The sequence below is a fragment of the Miscanthus floridulus genome, chromosome 1 (genome assembly GCF_019320115.1).
Source record: "Miscanthus floridulus cultivar M001 chromosome 1, ASM1932011v1, whole genome shotgun sequence".
Lineage (NCBI taxonomy): Eukaryota > Viridiplantae > Streptophyta > Magnoliopsida > Poales > Poaceae > Miscanthus > Miscanthus floridulus.
The window spans coordinates 165,245,049-165,269,815 of NC_089580.1; the positions used below are offsets into that span (position 1 = coordinate 165,245,049).

Here is a 24,767-nt window from a genome sequence, read left to right on the forward strand (position 1 = left end):
TATTTGAAAATTTTATTGATTATTGTTATCGAAAACTCTCTTACGCGACCTATTGCGATATGTCGTCTACGTGTGACGCCTCTTCGTGACCGTCCCTCTTTTTCTCCATCTCCGACGGGCTTAAAAAGGGGCCTGGAGAAGGCAGGCGGGCCCGACGGTGGGGACGGGAGGCGGCGGTGACGCCGCCGGAGCGGTGATAGAGGATGCGGCCGGGAGAGGGTTAGGGAGACCCTGGCTATGTTGATGGCGGGGGAGAGGAAGGAGGAGGTTGTCGTGGGCGCGGTAAGTCTCATCAGGTAAGACACTACCGCGCCGCGGAGGGGTCGCACGTACACGATGTGCCACGCGATATTGAGTTCCGCCAAAACCCTACCGCACGATGGAGTTGCATGTTTTCCAAGTCGCGCAATATCATCGTCCTGTTATTATGTGGTTTATAAGCAGGACGAAGTTGGCTTTTGTTTCTGTTGTAGAGATCAAGTCGTGGTCTAGTTCTCTTTTGTAAAGGCGACTAATTTGTCTGTGCTATATTGGGCGCTTTGACCTGGCTAACCAAATTTTTTATTAGGAAAGGGGAAGCCCATTTGTGAGTGCCATTCGTACGTGTGTGATGTGGCTTTGCGTATGGAAGAAAGGGCGAGGAGAAAGGCAAGTCCAACACGAGCATCGCAGGTCAACAGACAACAGCATCGAATTTGCAGGGATCCACACGCCATCGACTTCACCATGAGAGATCATATGATCTGATAGTACAGGTTAGTCACGCAGTGGGCTGTGATCAACTTGCTAATGCTGCATTGATACGTGAGACATATCGGATGTTCCTCCAGGAACGTGGGAGGAAAAAAAATATGCTAGCATACAGCCAACACAACACGGTGGCTATGAAAAAAAAAAAGAGGGCAGTTGGGGCCTAGTAGTTGGTACACGCAACAGCCACTCTACAAAAGCGGGGAGAATATTCAACCTGGCAACGGTTCAGACTTCAGAGATGCCACGCATTACAAATACTGAAGCAGCCTGATTTCTCAAAATGGGTTCTCCCCATCTGCAACTTGTAGCCATGTTAGCCTTCTCCATTCGCTGCATCAGGAGCAGTAGAACCAAACATAATCAGGAATCAGTTTTGTTTTCTTTCCCTTCCCCTTTGCTGTGGAATTTGCAACATGGCATCCTATTATGCCCCGACAGACTCTATCAGCATATGATGACTTGCAATTGCAACTCCACATCAACACTCAGAATCAAATTCAGTTACATTTGTTTTAGAAAATGGAAGAGACTTTCCGCTTCTGCATCTCCGCACATAGCGTTTACATTATTACATAGTGTAATTCACAATTGATCTTCCAAGAGTAAAACAAGTGACCATCATAAAGTCACAACCATTACAAAGGAATCTGTCGATTTCAAGTTCTCATTTCCACTACACCATCATATTGGAATGGTTCCACCCCAGCATCCAAAGCAGCACGTAGCAACATTGCGCAACAGCAGCTCTATTTCAGTGAAGTGAAGCTGTCTTCTAATGTGAGATTCACATTCCGAAAATGACTGATGCACAAAGATCGTACTAGAGAGTAATTGCAGAATTAGGCATATTTATCTCTGTTTGGGACTTAAAGGCTTTGTTGTTGTTGTTGTTGTTGTTGTAGGCATATTTATCTCTGCAAGAAAAAGGAGCTCCATGTTTTGAAAGATAGGAAATGGAAACATCAATATAAACACTTTGCAAGATTCCTTCTTCTTGCCATAGCTTATGAAAAACAGTTACATTACTTTCCAAGCTAAAAGAATGGCAAGAAATGAAGCAAAACTACCAGCATTCCGAATGATAATTTGTTCCTCTACTCACAATAAAGTCACATCACATTACTTTAATTACGTTTTCACAAGAGTGATTCATCTGCCTTCCATTGAACATATTTCTAGCCTTCCAATGCCAAAAGGACAACAGAGAATCAGCTATTGGAGGTCTCAGTCTTATGTTCTCTTGCCCACACCCAGAGCACAAGCATCAAGTTGCAAAAGGACTATCAGAACCTTAGTGTTTCCATATCTTAGCCCTACAAGTTCATTCGACAGAGAGATTGTATGATTCAGATTGTAAGATCATCTATGTGCAGAAGAGTTCGCAAGCAGCAAGCTAAGTTAAATTTATAACAAAGCATGCGAAACCAGTCTGTTTCATGGTTCCAAATCCATCCAATCATTTGCATAATAACATGTTCATCTAGATAAACATACTATCAACCCTCTAAACAGTGTAGATTTGTGCTGCAGCATTTGCAAAAATTAGCAGAACTGATGATGGATTTTGAAAGTGTACATCAACCTCACGGCACATTTGATAGTGATTATGGTACATATTCAAAATTATAAAAATTTCACCAGAACTCTTGTTGCATTGCATGGCATTCAAATACTCCATCCCTTGCACAATATAAGCCCCACTTTCATACCTAGCAAGCAAAATGTTGAGTAATAATGTAATATATTACAGAATTGTTGAGGGTTTAGCCTAGTGCTTACCCATTGTATCTAGTTACCTACTATTACTGCTTTACTATTCACCGTCAAGTAGTTTTCAGGTTCCTTGGCTTCCAAGTAGGAATCATAGCATCTGCTTTATGCAGTTAGAATATGCTAAGGAGTAGGTACACCACTTGCCTATATAAGCAGTGGCTAAGCATCTTCTTGTATCTCAAGTCATTTGCAATTCAATACAATGCGGCCTATGGCCAAGCTGTCCTCTGACAGCCAAATTCTAATTGTGTTCTAGTTTACCTGGGCAACAATTGTATCATACTTGTAACTATCTAGATAGATCAGTAGATTACGGAAAGCATGATTAAAGCAGGATTATATTTATTATTATGCTTCCTAGGTGGACTAATATTTTAAAATGGAGGGATTAGTTTTATAAGGAAATGCAGTTCTGAAAAGGAAACCAGAATTAAATAGCTCACCACATTTGATTGACTATTACTCGCATGGTGAGATAATATTATTTATGTACATAAATCATACCTAGGTTTTATTTCAGACAGGTGCACACATTATGTAAGTTTGAGACAAAACGATTCCATACTTGAAAACAATGAATTGTGATCATGGCATCTGTATAATAATAGTGCAATGGTGCCATTTGGTGTGAAATAATTGTTGACCAGCAACTATTTCGGCTACCCCCAAAAAAAAGTAAGAGAAAGAAAAGAAACCTAATTACAGGTAATATATGAACCTGTTAATTGTAACTGCAATCACTTGTCCCAGTGAAAGTTCAACCAGATACAGCCCAAAACTAACACAATGGATAAGATACATGACTCATTGACAGTACCTGTATCTTGGAAAGAACAAAGATTCATCCTGCTGTCCAGTCCATACCATACATGTGCTTAACTGTATGACTGCCAATAAATTTCTTGAATGCCCACCTTCTCAATGGTATACAGGGGCGTATGTGCCTTGACCATCTCTATTATAACTTACGTGACTTCTTGTTGCAAGAACAAAGATAGTCTGGACAGATGGATGAGCAAGTTATAAGGTTACATTTGATGAATGATGACACTCAGAACATGCTAAGCAAGTAAAGGAACTCTAGAAATTTTCAACAGACACCTGTAAATTGCAAAACTACCTTTTCCATTTCAGAAGGAAAAAACAACAGCATGTTTCTTATTGCGACTGGCCAACTGCAGGTAACTAAATACTCTGCAGTACTGAAGACCTGGGTATATTACTGCTAGAATTGAAACTTGTTTACAAGTATAAATTACTACTCATTGCACCCATCAGAAGTTTAACACCATATCACTAGGGCTGGTTGTACTGGTAATTGATAAATGTACAGAGAAAATATAACATGTAAATAAAAAGGGACCAATGCAACGAAATCACTCACATACAGCAGGTTGCTAGTAGAGAATAGGAATCATTTAAAAGACTCTTAAAGTTACCTTAATGCGTTGGGGCAAACCAATCCAAAATTCCAGGTTTGGAATGGCCTACAATATAAGAAAAGAGTAAGACAAGTGGTTCAAAAGCATCATGAAGTGTAATGGATGGAGTGGGTTCCTAAGGTAACTGCTCACAGAAACAATTGAAGGCTGATCTAATCACAATTTCAAGGGAATGTTCATTGTTTACAAGGGGGAGATATGATTCACTTGTAGTTTTTATTAAAAAAAAGATTTGATTTATTGATAAATTTACATTCTTTCTTCACAGTTTGTTTTACCGTGGTTGTTTAATTAAATGCATTTCTTTCACAATCCAATTAGAAATTGGGAAACCCAATCGAACACACCAATTTCCACCAAATCCAAGTAGAATGGTCAAAACAGTTAGTTATTTCATAGCCAGGTGGACCTTGTTGTCCACAAGCAAACAATATTTTCACTGCCAGTACGTATATTCAAGAAACATGAAGCTGGAATCAAATCAATTACGAGATTAAACTTGTGGTCTCACAGATTGATTTTGATAAAACTTGAGTACAGTTCAACATTTTGAGGAGCAAGTTATCTCTAAACAGTGGGCTCAGCTACAGTCCAAATTTATTTTGAAATCCTGCCTTGAGGAGTTGGTCCAACTCAAGACTAATACAAATTTTAACAAATTATTAAAGTTTTCTTGAGACCATTCCCAGTGCTGGGAACATTAATGAAAAGTTATCTAGCACAAAGTTAGGACGAAATGGTACTTTTCCCTACAGATTTCAGGAAACAAAAATTATTTAGAATAACCATCAATGCGCACACGCATGCAGATGTATCAGTGAAGTGGTAGTTGGGTTAATGAGATTTTTCATGTAACTCTAGTGATTAAAGCTATGGATCAGAGCTTATTGATGAGAAACCATGAGAGTTACAACTAGCCTTACCAAGCAAATAACATCATACTCCATATAATTTGACATAAAACGAATGAGGCATATAAATGGAGGACTCTTGAAAGACAAGCTTTACCTCTACAGAATGAATGTCCAGGAAATAGTATCTGTAAACTGCTCCAATCAAAATGTACCCTCCAAGAAGGCACAGAATTCTGCAGAAAAATTAGATATTAATCAAGCTGAGAACTGCTAAAAGAAAAAAGTGTGAAACTCTGCGATGATGAGAACTCACAAACAAGACTATAGTTTTGTATTAAAAAGAAAATGGGCACCCAAATTCAAGGTAAAATAGACATAAACCAGGGAGGTTAGGGGTGTATACCCACACCTTCCAGTAGCTGAGCTAGATTCAATTTCTTCCTACTGCAGAATGCAGATTAATTGGCTAATATAGCAGGTTACAGGTTCACATAATTATATGCAGCTCAAAAGAACATACGTCATGAACGAAGTGCTTAACCATCCCCAGCCACTTCCAGAAGCAGAAACAGACCTTGCACAACCAGATGGGTGTTTAAGTGTTGTAGCCTGTGAGGTACAATTGTGTTAATGTCTTAAGGAAACAAAACTGCTGTAGAAAACTGCACCATTGCAATTTTTTGGTACCCACATAATCACATAGACCAGATACGACGAATTTGTCTGGTACCTATGAGTGAGAGGAAATAAAACAGCAAGGTAAAATAAGAGGTGACAGAGAAACAAACAAAACAATAAACTTCAAGGAGATGCCAATGAAAAAATCTACTCACTTGGGCTGCGGTTGAATCGCAAATAACGGAAACAGAAATAGAACACTTTGATGAGAACATCTTAACAATGATACCCTTTTGAGGATTACTCTCGTCTATTCTTTCCCCAATCAAACAACAATCATATTAATTTGAGACATCAATACAGAAAGAATAGTTCTGAAAGAATATTATGTCATTCTTACCAACTAGAGATATATGGGATTTAGATAAACTCCCAATAGTTGTGCAGACATCATACCCTGCAGACAGAAAAATGCAGGTTAAAGTTACACACATTAACAATTTTTATCGATATTTGAAAAATGGAAATGGGGGACACCAATTGTCCCACAGGTACCATTCCTGATATACAATTAAGGAAATAATAGGGAAAGACTGCTGAAAACATATCCAGTCAGGACCCAGGAGAGAAAAAAAGCTACCTCGAATATAATTTGACACAACTGCACTGCACTGAGTTCCACATCTCAATGGACCACCACAGTCCTATTATGTTACATAAATAGTTTGATTATGGTACATAAATAGTTTGAAAAAAACATAAATAAAGTAACAAACAAGAAAAATATAATCTTTAACAGCACTCAATGTGAAGGTACAGAGGAGCCTAAATTGTTAAAAAATAACGATGTTTCAATCAGTTGGATCCCATGGTCTAAAGTTTAGTTAGCTCTTGAGGCTCCAAACGGGTGGTCTAAACTCTAAAGTGATGTCCAAACTTTAGCCAACCTCGCAAAAATACTATTAGCTCATTAGATCACACAACTGAGCTAAAGTGGTCTAAAGTTTAACCCTTAACTTTAGCCAACCAAACTTTAGACCATGGATCCAAACAGGTCCTAAGCTAGTCCTTGGCATGACAATTTTTCAAAGAGACAAAGATTATTTAATAAAAGACTGTCACCTAGCACATGAATAAGCTAATTGCAAAGATGAAGTGAAGTATCACTTATAATGCACCAATCTTACAGTGATAAAACGTATCCTTCGTCAAATCTTACCAAATACAGCTAGTTGTGATGGATGTCTTGAACAGTCTTTTTGTCAGAGCTAGTGATTTGGACCTATTGCAGCCGCTCTCTAACCGGACAGCTGGGCAAAGACTCTCTTTATGCCGACGATGTTGCCCTGTTTATTAAGCCCTTGGAGGAAGAGTTACATATTACCAAAGCGATCCTAGATATCTTTGGTGAAGCCTCGGGCCTGAAAACCAACCTTGGTAAGAGCTGTATTATTCCGATTCAATGTAGAGATGATACTTTGGCAGAAGTTAGCAACACGCTGCCATGTACAGTTTCAGAATTCCCTTGCACTTATTTGGGGCTCCCGATCTCAAACAAGAAACTTAGCAAAGCAGCTTTGATGCCTTGGGTTGAGAAGATTGCGGATAAGCTCCCAAGTTGGAAAGCCGCCCTCATGAATAGGGCTGGTCGTGCTACTCTAGTGAGATATGTGCTCTCAACTATTCCGGTGTATCTCCTGGTCGCTATCAATGTCCCCAAGTGGTTTATCAAATTGATTAACAAATTCAGAAAAGGATTCCTTTGGAAGGGCAGGGAGCAGGCTAATGGAGGCTGCTGTTTGGTTGCTTGGGAAAAGGTACAATGACCGATTGACCTTGAAGGCCTTGGCATACTTAATCTTGAGACCATGAGCTGGGCCCTGCAGATGCGATGGCAATGGCTCAAGAAAACTCGAGCTGATCGTCCTTGGGTTGATTTGGAACTGCCTTGTCATGCTAACACATTGGCATTATTCTCTATTGCAGTAACAACCCAAGTAGGAAATGGCAAGAACACACTGTTTTGGACAGATTGATGGCTCCATGGATGTTCCATTTCTGAGTTGGCACCTACAGTGGTTGCTCGTGTCAGACCTCAAATTAAAACCAAAAGAACAGTGGCAGAGGCACTTGAAAATAATGCTTGGGTGAGTGATATTCAAGGGAAGGGCGGGCCTGGTGCAAGCGGTAGAGTCTTATCGCCTGTGACCGAAAGGTCCCGGGTTCGAGTCGCGGTCTCCTCGCATTGCACAGGCGAGGGTAAGGCTTGCCACTGACACCCTTCCCCAGACCCCGCACAGAGCGGGAGCTCTCTGCACTGGGTATGCCCTTTGAGTGATATTCAAGGAGGCCTGTCCATGGTCGGACTCTCAGAGTACTTGCATCTTTGGGATGGTCTTAGGGAGGTTGCGCTCTCCCAGGATGATGATCAACATATTTGGAGATTTGATGCCTCTGGAACATACTCCGCCAAGTCTACCTACCGAGCTTTCTTCTATGGTTCGGTGACATTTGAGCCTTGGCGACGTTTATGGAAGTCATGGGCCCCTGGAAAATGTAAATTTTTTATTTGGCTCGCCATCATAAACCGATGTTGGACAGCGGATCGGCTTGATCACCGAGGATTGTCACATCCAGAGAGATGTCCATTATGCGACCAAGAGGAGGAGACTATTCAACATCTGCTCACTAATTGTGTGTTCTCACGTCAAATATGGTTCAGCATCCTTTCTCCTATGGAGATGGATGAAGCAGTACCACAACAGAACGAACATAGCTTTGCTGATTGGTGGGCCAAGTACATTCCTAGAGTCAAGAAGGAGTACAAGAAAGGGGTTAATTCGCTAATCGTTCTGACATCTTGGCTGATATGGAAGCATCGCAATTCTTGTGTCTTTGATGGAGCTACTCCATCCGTTAACGAGGTCTTGAGACAGTTTAGAGATGAGTACAAACTGTGGTGCTTGGCTGGAGCTAAGAAGCTCCAAGCACTTCAGTTAGATGGGGTAGAGACATCTGGTTAGGTGCCTGGTTGTCGGTCGTCAGATGCCTCATAGGTGATAATGTTGTAAGTGTCCCAACCTTCTCATGTATGGTACTGGCATGAGTTGGTAATGTACTCAGGCCTTCATTTTCTCTCTATAATACAATGATACGCAGCTCTCCTGCGTATTCGAGAAAAAAAAAGTTGCTATTGAAACAGTGTCCATAAAAAAGAATACACACACAAAATAGCAAATGAGAAGTAAATAAATTGTGCAGTATAATATAAATCCTATTTATAATACAATCAGGAAAGGCTGAGACGAACTCAATATAGTTCCAGATAATGCAATGCAACAACAGATGATACTTTGCTCATTCAGCGCGAGCATGGAAATTAAATGCTGAAGTACAGGCGTGAGTGCCAAGTGTGCAAAAGACCCGTAATGGAAATCCTAGAGAAAACCTGAACATCTTGCATTTAACTGATGGAATAGCTAGACCAAGGGAGTATACCTCACAATTAAGACACATAGGTGGGTCAAAGTTGAATAGCATTTCATCGCAAAGCTGCACGCATGGCACAAACAAAACTATCATTAGTGGAACACCAAACCCTAAAAGTCTCACCCCTCCAGAAAGAGAGTGTTTTAGGAAACTCAAGAGTCTATTTTCAGTTACTAACCAGCTTATCATATTAGCTTTTGGAAATTTAGAAAGTATGTCAGCATATGCAATACACACTCAGACATAAAGGAGTATACTATCCTAACCAACCTGGAACCAGAGTATGGAATCATTCACGGCCACCTTGTAAAACCTGAAACACAAGATGGGCATTATTGTGGGACACACTCAGCATAGGTATAATAACACACAAAAAATGTTGTAGAATAGACAGGAAAGGAGGGAATCACCACACACTGAATGTGGGTGGGGAGCCTTTCATATATAGCTAATATGTATACAAGGAAATTACACATATGGAAAGCTATACCCTGTACAAGGAAGCAATCCTAGGCTATACATAGAAAGAATCCTAGGCTATATATGGCAGCTAGCCTATCTATGGGATTACACCCAATCTATGATTAGTGCAGGATTATACATATCCTAATACCCGCCCGCAGTCGTAGCGGAAGCATCACGGACGCACAGACTGGTCCGAAAGTCAGTGAAGAGCTGGACGGGCAGACCCTTGGTCATAATGTCAGCAAACTGGTGTGCAGAAGGAACATGGAGAACCCTGAACTGTCCCAGAGCGACCTTCTCGCGGACGAAGTGGATGTCAATCTCGATATGCTTCGTGCGGCGGTGGTGGACAGGGTTGGCAGCCATGTAGACGGCGCTCACATTGTCACAGTAGACAACCGTCGCTAGCGGAATGGAGATGTGGAGCTCCTGGAGGAGCTGACGCAGCCAGCAGCACTCAGCAACCGCATGGGCCACCGCACGGTACTCAGCTTCGGCACTGGAGCGCGACACAGTCGTCTGTCGCTTGGAAGACCATGAGACCAGGTTGTCGCCGAGGTAGACGCAGAAGCCTGAAGTAGAGCGACGTGTATCCGGGCAGCCAGCCCAGTCGGCATCAGAGTAGGCTGTGAGCTGATCTACAGGTCCGGAGCTCAAGTGAAGGCCTGCAGATAGCGAGCCCTTGACATAGCGCAAGATGCGCTTGATCAACGCAAGATGCGGCTCACGAGGGTCATGCATGAAGAGGCAGACCTGCTGCACAGCATAGGCCAGGTCTGGCCTCGTCAGAGTGAGGTACTGGAGGGCTCCCGCCAGGCTCCAGTACTCCGAGGGGTTGGCGACGGGAGCGCCCTCAGTGGAGGACAGCTTGGTCCGGGCATCCACCGGGGTAGCGGTCGGGTGGCATTCAGACATGCCAGCGCGCTGAAGAAGCTCGACGGCGTACTGCCATTGGGATAGGAACAGGCCACTGCTGTCCCGCGTCACCGAATTGCCGAGGAAGTGCTGGAGGTCACCAAGGTCCGTCATGGCGAACTCCAGAGAGAGTCGGGAGGCGACGTGCAGGAGTAGAGCCGGTGACGACGCGGTGACAATGATGTCATCAACGTAGAGGAGAAGGTAAGCCATGTCAGCTCCAGCCTTGTAGATGAACAGGGAGGCATCCGACTTGGATGTGTTGAAGCCGATGCTGCTGATGAAGGCGGAGAAGCGCTGGTTCCAAGCTCGCGGCGCCTGTTTAAGTCCATACAAGGACTTCTACAGCAAACAAACGGAATTAGGAGCAGCAGGGTCGACGAAGCCTTTGGGCTGCTCGCAGTAGACCGTCTCCTCGAGATTGCCGTGGAGGAAGGCATTCTTCACGTCGAGTTGGCGGATAGACCAATCCCGGGACGCAGCAATGCTGAGCACGGTGCGGATCGTGGCCGGCTTGACGACCGGGCTGAAGGTCTCATCGTAGTCGACGCCGGCCTCCTGGGAGAAACCGCGGACGACCCAGCGCGCCTTGTGCCGGGCGAGGGAACCATTGGAGTGGAATTTGTGCTTGAACAGCCACTTCCCAGTAACAATGTTAGCACCAGGGGGCCGAGGGACAAGGCGCCAAGTGCCATTGTCGATCAGCGCCTTGTACTCATCGGCCATCGCAGCGCGCCAATTGGGGTCGGCGAGGGCGCTGCGATAGTTCACCGGGACCGGCGAGGCGACGGAGGTGGTGAAGCCGTAGCGCTGGACAGTGCGCAGGGAGCCGGTCTGTGACCGTGTCACAGGCCGGGTCGGTGGTGCAGCAGGCTGCTGGGTCGCTGCAGGTGGCGGAGCAGATGGTGCTGGAACCGCGAAGACATCCGCAGGGGCGACGACCTCGGTGGGCGGTGCAGCAGCCACAGGAACCGGCGCTAGGGGAGCCACGGGGTCAGCTGCAGGAACTCGGCTGCGGCGAGTGAAGACGATGCCGAAACGCTGGCGCCCCGGCTGTGGAACGGCTGGCGGCTGTTGCCCGCCCGCAGGCGGAGCAGGCGGTGGGTGCCCGCCCGTAGAGGCAACCAGGGGGCCCAGCTGGATAACAGCTGGGTCCAGGAGCGTAGGGGCTGGATCCTCGCTGGTTTCAGGGAGCGGCGGAGGAGTGCTCACTGTTGTCGTCGAGGAAGAAAGTCCCTGCATCAGAAATTCAAGTGAGGGCGGCACGGAGGCCGCCGATGGTGCTGCCGCGAATGGGAACACTGACTCGTCGAATATGACATGGCGGGAGATGATTATCCGGCGAGTATTCATGTCGAGGTAGCGGTAGCCCTTGTGAGAGGATGGGTATCCGAGGAAAACACACGGGGCGGAGTGAGGAGCGAGTTTGTGGGGGGAGGTGGCGGTGAGGTTTGGATAGCAAAGGCACCCGAAGACACGGAGGGAGGAGTAATCTGGGAGAGTGCCATAGAGAATTTGATGAGGTATTTGGTGGTGGATGGAGGAGGAGGGACGCCGATTGAGGAGGGTGGTGGCTGTGGTGAGAGCCTCAGCCCAGTAAGGAGGCATGAAGGCATGGAGGAGCATGGTGCAGATGGTGTTGTTGATAGTGCGGAGTATGCGTTCGGCCTTGCCATTTTGCGGGGACGTATAGGGGCAGGAGAGGCGTAGGGTAGTGCCCTGGCTGCTGAGGAGTGTGGCGGTGGCGTGGTTAACGAATTCGGTGCCATTATCTGCTTGGAGGGATTTGGGTGTGGTGCTGAATTGTGTTGTAGCATAGGCAAAGAATTCGACAAGATGCCGGTGCACCTCAGATTTGTGGCGCAGTGGGAATGTCCAGCAGTAATGGGAAAAATCATCGAGTATGACGAGATAATATTTAAAACCGGAGTTGCTAGGCACGGGAGATGTCCACACATCACAATGTAGTAAATCAAATGGGGCACTAGTTACAGAGGTGGAATGGCTAAACGGGAGTCGCACGTGCTTGCCAAGTTGACATGCATGGCAGAGGCAAGGCGAGTGCTTATTGTAGGAGATGGCCGACATGTTCCGTAGAGTGGCGAGGCTGGATGGGCCGGGGTGGCCGAGGCGGTGATGCCACAGGGACGACGTGATGGCGAGGCTGCAGGAAGTGGACGGTGTGGTGGGGAAGGTGTAGAGGTCGCCACCACTATTGCAGCGAAGAGTCACGCGCCCGGTCTGCTGGTCCTTGACAGAAAAGCCACAAGAGTCAAATTCAACGGAACAAGCATTGTCACGGGTGAATTGACGAACTGAAAGGAGGTTGCGTACTAGAGCAGGGGCAACCAGAACATCATGAAGATGAAAGGTAGAGTGCGGGGAGTGTAATTTAGATGGTCCACGGCAGGTGATGGGAATGGTAGTGCCATCGCCAACCGTGATGCCAGAAGGAGGAGGGAGACGGGACAGGAGTATACCATCCGAGGATGACATGTGGGCAGTGGCACCAGTGTCGAAGACCTAGGGGGAGGACCCCTGAAGTGACATCTGGTTCAGGGCAGCGATGAGGCCTGCCTGATCCCAGCCGCCCTGCTGCTGGTGAGGAGGCAGAGAGGAGTTCGTGGCGCCGGAGAACTGAGCGGGGGCAAAGGCCGTGTGGGCCTGGGCCGGGGGAGGAGCCCCGAGCACGCCAGGGCCGCCCCACGCTGGTGGACGCCATGGCTGCTGATGCGGCGCAGCAGTCCAAGGCGGGTAGCAGAGCCACGGAGCCGCCGATGCAGCAGACTTCGGGGCGCCGCCCTTGCCCTTCTTCTTCCAGCGGCCATTGCCGCCGCCCTTCCCGCCGCTGCTGCCGCCGCTGCTGGAGCCGCTGCCATAGCCGGTGAAGCTGCCGCCGGTGGCGCTGGAGACAGTGCGGCAGGCAGTGCCGCACGCGGCGTGGAACGCCGTCTGGGCTGCCACGGTGCCCTCGTTGGCGAGGCGGAGCTCCTTGAGGACGAGCTTCTCGCGCATAGTGGCGAAGTCCGGCAACGGGTGCGAGTCGGCGATGTTGTCGGCGGTGCTGGCGAAGCGGGGGTTGAGGCCGCGCAGGAAGGTGAGGACGAGCTCCGAGTCGGTGATGACGCGACCGACATCACGGAGTGCGTCGGCGGTGGCCTTCATCTTTTGGGCGTAGTCGTTGACGGGGGAGTCGCCCTGGGTCATGGAGTAGAACTCGTGACCCAGGAAGATGGCGCGCGGGGCCTTGTTGGCCTCGAAGAGGCGCCTGATGGCGAGCCAAAGGGCACACGCGGTCTGATCTGGTGCCGTCGCCAGGCCGAGGACATCCGGCCCAACAAAGCCAAGGAGCCAACTGCGGACGCAGGCGTCGGCGATGTTCCAGGCAGGGTCGGGAGAGCCAGCTTCCTCCGTGATGTGGGAAAGAAGGCCGAATTTCCCGCAGAGAGAAGTGAAGAACGGTTCCCACTGGTTGAAATTGGGCCTCGTCAGTTCCAGGGTCACCGGGATGTGGTTCTTGACATTGATCGTTGCATAGGGGGCAACGAAGACAGCAGGGGCAGAGAGGGAGCCCAGGCTGTTCGTGGTGCTGGAGGAGGAGGAGGAGCTGGTGGCAGATCCAGTCGTCATGGCGACCCTGATGGGAGGAGGGAGGGACAGCAGAGGGGGCGGTGGGAAGGAGGATCGGCTAAGCTTATCCTAATAAATGTGATTCCCCAGAACAAATATTTCTAATACATGAGAATTCAAGTATGCAACTGAGTCGAACTGATTGAATACAAGTATGCCTGGAGCTGATTAAATATTTCTGGAGGTCTTAGCTTCAACTCTCAGCAAGTAAGACAATCAGGCCACTTGCTTTTCAAAAGAAAAGCCAAGCAGGCCACAAATGCACATATCTATTGACTGTTGAGGCTTGAGACACCCTTTTCTGATACCGAGACAAATTTCATATGCAAAAGCAATGCCAGGTGACGCATCACTAACTTCAGTTCAGCAACAACCAAGCTCAGGACTCAGGACGAGTACTTTGAGGAACACGGGAAGGGCGTCTCCACGACCATCCACCACTAGGCAGGAGGAGGACCCGAAGTAACCGCGAGGCGCGAGGAGGCAGGCCTCACCTCACCCCCTCCAGAAATGAATTCGCGGCAATCCCCATCCCGATGGACGCAGGGGAGTACTGCTTGATACACTGGTCTTATATATAGTAGTACATCATGGGTACCAACGTCACGTACCCGTCCTCGCTGAGCACGCCGTGGCGGTGCGCCGGCGTCGGCGCCGCGAGGTCGAAGCTGTAGAGCTCGCTGCCGCGGGCGACGGAGAACTCGCAGGAGCCGCCTTCCCCCCCACCGGTGAGGCCGCTGCTGCAGGCGGCCGCGAGGAGTAGTAGCAGGAGAAGCGGCGGCAGGCGGGGGCCCGGAGGCGGCATTCGCAGCGGCGGCGCAACCGAGGATGAGCAGGAGCGAGTGAGCTTTTCTGCTTGTGGCTGGGGAAGCGAGGACCGAGGAGGGAAGCCTGGAATCCTAGATGCCTCCGCTTGCGCGCGGCTCGAGTTGGACCGCTTTGGCGTTTGTTCCGCATCGGTAGTCACGGCTCACGGGTGTGTCGTGTCGGGGCCCCGACGATTCTCTCCTCGGCCGACCGCGCCATCGTCCGTCGTCCCCATCCGCCCTGCGCCCCGCACCGCTCACGTCATCACGTGGTGTTTTCTGCCGCGGCCTGCCGGCCTGTGTTCGCAGACATGTGGTGTGAGTGCGACGGTGTGATGTAGACGTCGAACCCACACAGAAGGCCAGAACTGAATCGTCAGAGCACATGTTCAATGCAATTTCAGGGAGCAAACGCGCGAGCGCGACCTGATGTTTTTCTTAAAAAATGATCTACCAAAGTTCAAGCACAACATTCTGTAGCAGAAGTAAGATTTGTCACTCTTATTTATGTTTGGCGTACGAAGGCAACAAGATTGGACGTGGAAACGATCAAACGAACACATCTTGATCCGGCCATCTAACGGTGCATCGAGCTCTTCCTTCCCGCGACGGCGGCGAAGCTCTCGCGGGCAGCGGCAGCACCGACCGCGTCCGCACCGCGCGGCGGCGGCGAGCCGCTCTGCCCGCCGCCGCCGGCGCTGTCGTCGTCGCCCGCGTCGCAGTACCCCTTGAGCATGTCGCCTTCCTGCGGGGTGAAACCGATGAAGGACAGCATGGAGTCGGCGGCCCAGCAGCTCTGCTCGATGACGCGGATGGCGCGGCAGCACCCGGGCCCCAGGAACGCCTCGCCCTTGATGAAGAGGATGATGATCTCGCCCGTGCACGACTTGATCTCCACCAGCGCCTCCCAGCACAGCTGCGCCTCCACGCCCTCCAGCCGCTCCGCCAGTGCAGGCAGGCCCCGGACCGAGGGCGACGACGACGGGGCGAAAGCCGTCGGCGGCGTCCGGTGCGCGGCCGTCGACGCGGCGAGCTGCGCCAGGAAGGTGAGCGCGGACATGGACAGGCGGGAGAATGCCATGGATGGTGGTGGTGCCATGTGCTCTAGGTAGTCTAGGAAGAGTAAAACTTGGGACGATGAATGAAGGTTAAGAGATGCGCTAGTTAATTTGCAGCTGAGGCTCGCGGCTGTACTTATAGAAGGTGCAGGCTGTAACTGCAGGCAAGCCAAGAGTCACAATTAGTTTCAGAATGTGTAAAACCACACTGTTTAATTTCTCTCTAATGGAAAGCAAAACCCCACTAACCAATTTATCTCATTCTACGGCGCTCCACATCATCAACTAATCTAAGCCATCTAATTTGCACTATCAGCTAAATCCATCCGTTCATGTTCATCTCACCGAAAAGACAGACCACATCCGCGCATCTTCTGTCCCTGCCCACCGCCAAATTTTTGTAACTGATGGATTACTCATGCAGTCGCGCTCTAATTGCACATGCCTCTTGGTTTCCAAGTCATCACTGCTGCTCGCAACCGTCATCCCTTCTTCCAATCGGCTCCCTTTAAATTCTTCTTCATCAGCTGTTCACCTCCACCCTCCCTCAGTTGCATGTAGTAGCAGCGTGTGTGCACCATGCCCAGGTCCTTTAAATTCTTCTTCATCAGCTGTTCACCTCCACCCTCCCTCAGTTGCATGTAGTAGCAGCGTGTGTGCACCATGCCCAGGTCCTCCGTTGCCGTCGAATCGGAAGGCATAGGGTTCTGTCCTTTCGGAGAGAGCAGGAAGCCGCCTCATCAACTCCAGTGTGCCGTGAGAACCCTGCCACACGCTCTCCCCACCGCACAGGCTTCGCTAGCGCGGTTTCCCCACCACGTGCAATGTCCGGCACGAGAATCCTGCCATGCAGCCTCGCCATGACCTCCGATGGCCTCTCGCCATCCACACGGATGCTGTAGGCCGTGCAAAGGCTAAGCAACACCAGTTTGCTTTGGATATGAGAGGAGAGAGCATATGAGAAAGGTAATGGGAAATGGATGAGATCGTGTAGGAGATAATAATAAGGTTGCTTTTGGCTGGAGCCCAGCATGTGATACCAGAGCTAATCAATAGTTGCCACGGATGTGCCTAAAATAATCCCATGTTTAATAACGAGCACTGAGCAGAGGAGGGTTCTTCATATAATATCATGTCCGTGCATAAATTGAACGAGACAAGAAACTGACTCTTAGTATTTTCTGTTGGCATACATTGTATGTATATACGATCGTATTTATTCATTTATTTTGTAAGGGAAAATGAGTCGCTGTGGTGACGTCACATATCCTCATGTCAACGTGGCCATGCATGGACGCCGGCCACCGTGCACCAGGTCACCAACGCCTGGTACTTGCCAAGCTTGATGCTGGAGGTCTCATGTTGCTGGAGGCTACTAAGCACGAGGTCATATGTTGCTGGACCTGGATGTCTTGTCATAGGAGATGATCTGGAGCAAGGCGGCAGCGAAGGTGGTGCCGCACCTTGAAGCGATGCGCGTTGATGAGGCGTGACGAGCGAGCTGTCGCGGCTGCTACCGTGGAGGTGGTCGTGGAGCGTGCCATGGAGATCGTGAACTCGAATACCAGGATGCGCACGTTGCAGAAGCCCAGCAGTTGCACCAGGTTGCCATGGTTGATACATACATCATCGAAGTCCCCTTCGAACTAATGTTAGATTGGCGGGGCGAGCAGGGCGATTAGTTTGCGGGCGGGGCAATCAGTGGGACAATACCACGATAACAATATATAGGTTTTTTTTTATTGTAGAGATAGAGATATATCTTCTTTTAGCCATACTATTTGTCTTTGATGAGATAAAATAATTAATTAATCTACGATGGGCTCATGGGCATACAAAATTCAAAAGGAAATTAAATATTTTCACCAATTATCATACTAGTACTAAAGATAATTTATTTGATTTTTTAGGAGGATGATTTTATTTTTGGACGGATTTCATCACTCTCATTTTTTTTTTCTAATTTAGCACATGGCCCTTATGATTTATCGCTCTCATTTATTTTTCTAATTTAGCACATGGCCCTTATGATTTAACCAGATTGGAGGACTGGCCTGTTCTAGATTGTTGCGTCCGCTGCTGCATGTCTATCGCTGCCGCCTAAAGAGGCACGACTGCCCGATGCCAAGCGCGTGCTATCTGCCATCACGCAGATCGCCTGTGCTGGCGATCATCCGCACTTTTTCTCCATTCTCCGGCCTCTGTGATGACTGAGTCCCTTCCCATTACACTTCACGCAAAATTCTACTTATGACCGGCTAATTGCTTGGTGCTTTGGTGATTAGTCGTTGAGTATATTGTTTGTCTTTTTATTAGGTGGCCATTATTTGTTCCGACTCCACAGGAGCGCTAGCGGGAAACTGCTTTGGTGATTAGTCGATAAGTATATTGTTTGTCTTTTTATTAGGTGGTCATTATTTGTTCGGACTCCACGGCAGCGCTAGCGGGAAACTGACGCAGGCATAGTTAGGCGATGGAGCCTTCTCTGGCGCGGACTCTCTGGCAGCAAGGAGACGAAGTCGCGGGAGCGGGGCAAAGAGGCGCGCAGACGATACCCTTAGTTATTTTTTAGGTGTAGAGATTACGTGCCTTTGTTGATGGAGTCCGATGGACAATGTACTGTTTTATTCCAGGTAGTTTGATTTCCACTTTTTCATCTCCTTCTCTATATGTTTATCAATTACTTTAAAAAGTCATGTATAATGTTAGAAAATGTATATATTGCATTTTAATACTTCAGGGGTTTTTTTTTCATGAATTTCTGAGCTGTACAATAGCCAGTTGCTTATATTTTCAAATTATACTTAAAAATTCTAAATACATTGTGCTTAGTAATAATAACATGAGAGCCATTGCCCATTTCCACATCAACACGCGGAGAATTCTTCTAGGTATACTAATGGTCACCGGCACTAATGTAAAATTCTACCGTGCCATGGAGCCACGGCACGCACAGAACTTCAGCGGACACAATCATGGCCTACTTATTTTCCAAATTTCTGTATTTTGAACCCAGGTATTTTGCACGCCAATTCGATTTTCAACCTTAAACTAAAAAACCGGATACTGAACGTGTCTTCCTTGCTGATTTCAAAGGTTGTTTTTTGTCTTATAAAAATGATAGCTATTATTTTTAAATAAATAAAAAATACGAAACTAGTATCAATTTACTCTAGTAGTAACATTATATATATGTTTGTGATCTATTTAGAGCTATTTAGAATTAATTTATTTTTGTTGCTATTGTTTTATTGTTCGTAGTCATGCTTATTATTTATTTATTTAAAACAAATCAGATCCAAATAAAGCACAGATAGACAAATAACATTTTTAGGAAAAAAATTGGTGCTAGTTTCATATTTTTCTGATTTATTTATGATTTAAAACAAATTTGTTATGGATTTTTAGATATTAAACTAGATTTTTATTATTTCTAAAAATAGAAAAACACCTTTGAAAATAGCTAGAGGACTAAACTCATCCGATTTCAACAGTTAGAGGACCTTCAATTTCCGATTTCGTAATTTAAGGTTGAAAAATGAACTTATGCCTTATGGTTATGATTGGTGTTATATCTATTTCCGAACCAAAACATCTCATACAGTGAAGAGTGACCCTCTGACTTTATGCATGCAAAAACAAACAGATTTTCTTTGTGCGACAAATTTTGAATACTATAAGGTCTTTCTTTATGGGACCAGGGACTACAAGGCCTCTCAGCAACTCAGCGTCCGTTTCCGGAATCTGTACCAAGTTCTTCCACATCAAGTCAGTGTTCATCGACTGAAAGATGAATAATTGACCGTGTATAACTGTATAACACATTTTCTAAGGCACTGACAATTGCACAAACAAAAAGCTCCCCTCTGTGGCAGGCCCAACCCCAGCTCACAGAGTCACAGCTGTGGAATAGACTTTGTACACTGCTGCCTAGCTCTCCAGCTAAACTGCACGGTTCACTTGTAGTAAAAATGCATAACGTGCAGCACCTTCTGTTGATTGAACTTTCTAAGATGTAGTGAAACCAAGAATGTATCTATCATGAAATGGCAACATTGCCAGGTTCAAATTTTGAAGAGAAGAGCTGCTGTCTGACTCAGCACGACTATCTTAATACACACATCATTACATTTGGACTAAACCTACCAATTGTGATAGGCTACTCTAACAGATATCAGAAATTGTGCCATTATCCAGGAATAATATTATCTTATGGTGCACCGAAACTTTGGAGTACATTCAACAAGAGGCCCAAAGAAACACTTTTGAAGGCTCAATCTAGCCTCAGCAGACTATATACAGACAATGCAAAACCACAAAACTAATAATAGCAACATGGGCAATGTTAGGTGCAAAGAAGTGGCAGCAGAAGTGCGAACTGCGAGAGGAAACAAACAATTGTCGACAGATGGATCAACAGTAGTTATCAAACCTAGGCCATTGAAGTAGCAACTATCCTCATTCTGATCATGCTGCTGGTAGTAGTTGTTGAACGCATACGACACATTACCAGGCCAGGCAAGACCTGAGCAGGAGCCACCAGGTAACAGAGAAGTGCAGTCGCCATTGGAGCAAGCTGACGAGAAACTAGAAGAAACATTGGACAAATCCTTGTTGTTGTCTACCACACACCATTTTGATGGAAGGTAATTGACATCAGGGGCATTCTTGAGTGATTTAGGACCTTGACCTATGTTGGCATAGTACTTTGCCTGGCCATCAAAGGTAAAAATGCCATGGTGCCTTTCATAACCTCCACTAGCTATACTCCGTTGATCTTCATCTAAAAGACTGAAGAGATACATCTCAATTGGAGGGACTTTTGGGCGAAGTGGAGTCCCAGACTTTTTGGCCAGGTGGTTGACTAGGCCAGTCATGAACGATTGAGCAGTAGCAGGAGTTGCATTCACAGCTCCATCTGTAGGCCATCCTGCTCTCCCAATAATGATGTCCATGTCACTGAAGCCAGCTTTGGTTAGAGAAGTAACCAGAGCATCTATGCTTGCATCAACGTAGTTGTCATACTTGTTTTGACCATCTTTTACAGGATGAGACAATAGTTGGAAAAGGTAATAGTCCAATGACATATTTTTGTTGTGTTGAAAGCTAAAAAATGGATCCAGCTCGACCATAAATGGAGAACTGCTGTTAGCAAGAAATGAGAGGAGATCTGCCATGGTCTTGTTAACATCAGATCTGAAGCTAGCTTTCGAGGGCAGGGTAGATGCATTCTGGAATGTGTCAGCACTACAAGGTACTAGCACCTTCATTTTGCCAGACAATTTTGCATGGACTAATGCTTGTTGAATATTTTCTGCTGCACGAACTACAAAAGGATGAAAATTTTGTCCATGACGTAGAACAAAGGGCTCATCTCCAACAACAATATACCTGTAAAGTCAATTTGTTTGTCAATTTAAAAATATTATTAAAGATAAAATTAAAAACAGACTTGCAACATAGATGCACATACAGATTGAACACAAATAATGGCATTATTTAATGCATGATTCACTTCACCTATGCAGTGGGATATACAATGTCCTCATGATACTTGCTCTATAACACACTGCAAATTGATTTTTTGCACAAATGAAACATAATCACCTGCACAAAAGGTACACAGCACTAAAGACCCAACTATGTACTCTTTTCAGCTGTTTAGGGTCTAGGCTTTGACATAGCAGCGGACGTAAAATACATGCTCTATTATTCTGCTACTTTTGAACCTGGTATACGAAATGAAGAATATCAAAAGATAACCTAAATGTCCTCCCAGGTTCCAAGTTGTAACCTAGGAGGATTACATTCATATTCTGTCCATTGAAGTTCTTCGAAATGGTAAATTCCACCTCCAATTGTTTACTTGGTCTAGATAAAAGTCATTGTAGCATCCCTCAATTGCATTCACCAATGAGAAACCTAGCAGAGCTCACAGGATCTAGAATTCCGTAATGAATACACCTGTCACTACCAACATATCAGTAGTGACATTTTGTGGATTTTTCAGTATTTCATTTCACAGAAAAGGTTCTCCAGGAACTACTACCTAGTTATAAGAAAATTCCAGTGAACTATTGCAACAGAGGCAGAAGCACCAAGTTATCAACTGAAGCCAACTAATACATTCAGTAAAGAAATGGTTCCCTTCTTCGATTTAGATTGATCAGCCACACAGCCGACATAATATCCAATCTGATTGTAGAAATAAGGTAACAAATGCACAGGCAGCACAGCCCACTTTTCCGTGGGATACAGCCATCCACAGTAGAACTGCAGTGACTACTGTAACGGGTTGTGAGTACGAAGACTGCAGTCATATTGATTAATCGAGTCAATTGGAAGTCAACTGTGCCGAAATGGTCGTTTTCTGTCGACATGAGAATTAGGTCAACTAAAACCAACATCCGTGCATCGGAAGGGAGCTCTTACTCGAACCGCACGCTGGAGGAGTAACGGGTGACATTGTCGTGGACCCACGCGGCGGCGGCCTTGGTGGAGGAGGCGAGGGGCCGGAGCAGCGCGTCAGGGACCCCGACGCTGACGGCGATGCCGGTGCCTGCGAGCGCCGCGAGCGCGTCGGAGGAGGCGGCGGCGAGGCGGACGCGGGGAACGGAGTTGGGGAGGAGGAGGCCCCGTACGACCTGCGCCGCCGGGAGCGAGTGGGAGGACGCGAAGCCCCAGTTCACACCCACCGCGGAAGCCGGCGGTGGCGGCGCCATGGCGAGGAGGAACAGGAGGAGGCCAGGTACGAACGGCCGCAGCGAGCGGCGGCGACTGGAGCTGGACAGCATTGCCTCGTGTTCCGTGCGCGCTGTAGGCCACCGGGCCTTGTCAGTAGTAGTCACTAGTGCGGCTATGCCGTGTGCGGTGTGCCGTTTGCAGTTGCGCCGGCCTCTCAGGCTCTTTGCCTCGGCCCTCTTTCTTCCCGTGCTACCGTGGGCAGACGACTAGGCGGAGCTGAATATACTCCTGTTTTCCCTACCAAATCTCAACATTTTCATAAAGTAAATTTCTCACGAAATACAGTAATTTGAAGTTGAACATGAGTGTCGGCTAGGGACCCACATGATACCCCATAAAGAAGAAAGAAGACCTAGACCAATTAGAATTCCCCTCCCATAATCTTAGTAGTAGTATTACTCTGTAATCCTACTAGGAACTCTCATTGTAAATCGACTAGGACTCTGACCTCCTGACTATATAAAGGAGGGCAGGGCTCCGTAGATCGGGGGTTCAACAGAACAATTATACAGCACAACACTTCGTAATCAATCCAACGCAAATGCTAAACACCGACTGGACGTAGGGTCACTACTCGATCCACGATCGAGGATCTCAACCAGGATAAATCGACTATCTTTTGCGTTAACCATCGAATTCTGCATACGCCGAAGCCCGAACATACTGCCCCGGGTACCCCCGTGGCAGGCTATCGGTGGTCAAACATCGACAGCTGGCGCGCCAGGTAGGGACTTTCGACGACTTTGCATCTGAGAGCTTGATGGACCTCGACAACATGATCTTCTCGAAGGGATTGACCTTCGTCTTCGGTTTATGGATCTGCAAGGCAGGCGACGATGACAAGCTCCAAGGACGTCTCCTTGAAGAATCAGATCATCATCAGGATCATCCTATTTCGACGATAACGACAGATCAGCTCGCCAGAAGATTCGCATAGCACAATCCGACTCAATTCTCGCAAGATCACGTATCCGATTCAAACTCAAGTTCCGCTTCCGAAACGAAGTCTTATCCGAGTTCTTTCGAAAAACCGAGTTCTTTCCTGACAAAGCTCCGGGACATGACGTCAACCTATCAAGAATACTACTCGGAATACACCCAGAATACTTCAAAGAAGTTGGATTTTTTTCCGTTTGGACTCCACAACATGGCAATATCCTATCAGACATGGCACGAAGGACCCACTTATCCCATGCTTAGAATGCCACTGAAGGGAGCCCAGGAAGGTCTCGTTTTAACCATAACATCTCAGGACTGCATCATTCACTGGCCAGATACCGTTCCTGAGGATGACGACGCCCAACTAATCGATGACACAGCAACAACAATTCTACCCTACCAAGAAGGAGATTCCATCTATGACTTTGAAACCTCTACTAAAGTCATCAACAGCTCTGCCAGTACAGAAATCAACAATGATGACAGAACAACTCACGCTACAGAAGTACTCATGATTCGCCGTCCTCGATCACCATTGATCCCCCTAGAAGCACCCGACGTAAGGTCTTCAGATGAATCCGAGTCCAATATATCACCATTTATCCATGGATACGATGGTGAGACTGAGAGCCAGAGGCAAGCAAGAGAAAGAAAAAACAAATTGAAACAGGGACAACAACGTCGTGCAAAACAGCAGAAAGACACTTGGAACAAATATGAATCAGACCTAGCCGAGTACAATAGAAGAAAATCAGAATGAGAAATCGAAGAAGGACGAGCAGCGAGTACTCTCTACGATAAGATCCGGGAGGCACTAGAAGAACTCAGGGCGACCTCACACCCCAATGAGAAACAAGAACAGCTTCGAGATTTCCTCCGATCAACAATCTTTAAAACGAATGATGGAAAGGCAACATCTCATGAACAGGAAGACCAAAATCAAAGGAAGTCTGCTTTTGAAAGACTAGGACCAAGTGGAAGTCACAATGGAGGAAGCCAAAGAAATCACAGTCAAAATAACCGAGTCAATCAACCAAGAAAGGACAGGAGCAGAGCACCTACTCGGACGGCCACATAAAACTACTTTTACCAAGACGACAGCTGGTAAGAAGGGGGCGTCGAATCATAATATACAGAAGTTAGAACACACGATAGATTTCCCTGTTTTACAAACAAACTTGCATTGATTCGACTACCTCACAAATTTAAACCGTCCAACCACTCTAAATACGACGGCAAGACCGAACCAAAGCAATGGCTCAGGATTTACTCACAATCGAT

At 46.9% G+C, this 24,767-nt stretch overlaps 3 protein-coding genes across 7 annotated transcripts; all 3 read right to left on the reverse strand.

Annotated features, from left to right (window-relative positions):
* Positions 1 to 459: 459 nt before the first annotated feature.
* LOC136546553 (uncharacterized) lies at positions 460 to 14,933 on the reverse strand. 5 transcript variants are annotated; one of them, XR_010781398.1, is made up of 12 exons: positions 14,551 to 14,930; positions 9,200 to 9,242; positions 8,939 to 8,992; positions 6,081 to 6,144; positions 5,841 to 5,897; positions 5,656 to 5,750; positions 5,514 to 5,552; positions 5,343 to 5,431; positions 4,977 to 5,055; positions 3,966 to 4,013; positions 3,344 to 3,525; positions 462 to 1,667 (listed from the first exon to the last, which is right to left on the reverse strand). XR_010781398.1 is itself a non-coding variant. In XM_066538537.1 (11 exons), the coding sequence occupies exons 1-11, from the start codon at positions 14,742 to 14,744 to the stop codon at positions 3,445 to 3,447; spliced, it is 843 nt and encodes a 280-aa protein (XP_066394634.1). In that variant the 5' UTR covers positions 14,745 to 14,931; the 3' UTR covers positions 2,471 to 3,444. The 5 variants fall into 5 exon arrangements, 1 of the variants encoding a protein (XP_066394634.1); XR_010781399.1 differs by lacking the exon at positions 462 to 1,667 and adding an exon at positions 1,674 to 2,066 and having other exon boundaries at positions 14,551 to 14,931; XR_010781400.1 differs by lacking the exon at positions 462 to 1,667 and adding an exon at positions 1,674 to 2,462 and having other exon boundaries at positions 14,551 to 14,931.
* A 389-nt stretch (positions 14,934 to 15,322) lies between these two features.
* Positions 15,323 to 16,289, reverse strand: LOC136466671 (uncharacterized). The gene is made up of 2 exons (XM_066465145.1): positions 16,149 to 16,289; positions 15,323 to 15,961 (listed from the first exon to the last, which is right to left on the reverse strand). The coding sequence occupies exons 1-2, from the start codon at positions 16,287 to 16,289 to the stop codon at positions 15,323 to 15,325; spliced, it is 780 nt and encodes a 259-aa protein (XP_066321242.1).
* A 3,599-nt stretch (positions 16,290 to 19,888) lies between these two features.
* Positions 19,889 to 22,720, reverse strand: LOC136546502 (glucan endo-1,3-beta-glucosidase 9-like). The gene is made up of 2 exons (XM_066538479.1): positions 22,236 to 22,720; positions 19,889 to 21,194 (listed from the first exon to the last, which is right to left on the reverse strand). The coding sequence occupies exons 1-2, from the start codon at positions 22,595 to 22,597 to the stop codon at positions 20,096 to 20,098; spliced, it is 1,461 nt and encodes a 486-aa protein (XP_066394576.1). The 5' UTR covers positions 22,598 to 22,720; the 3' UTR covers positions 19,889 to 20,095.
* Between the last annotated feature and the right edge of the window lie 2,047 nt (positions 22,721 to 24,767).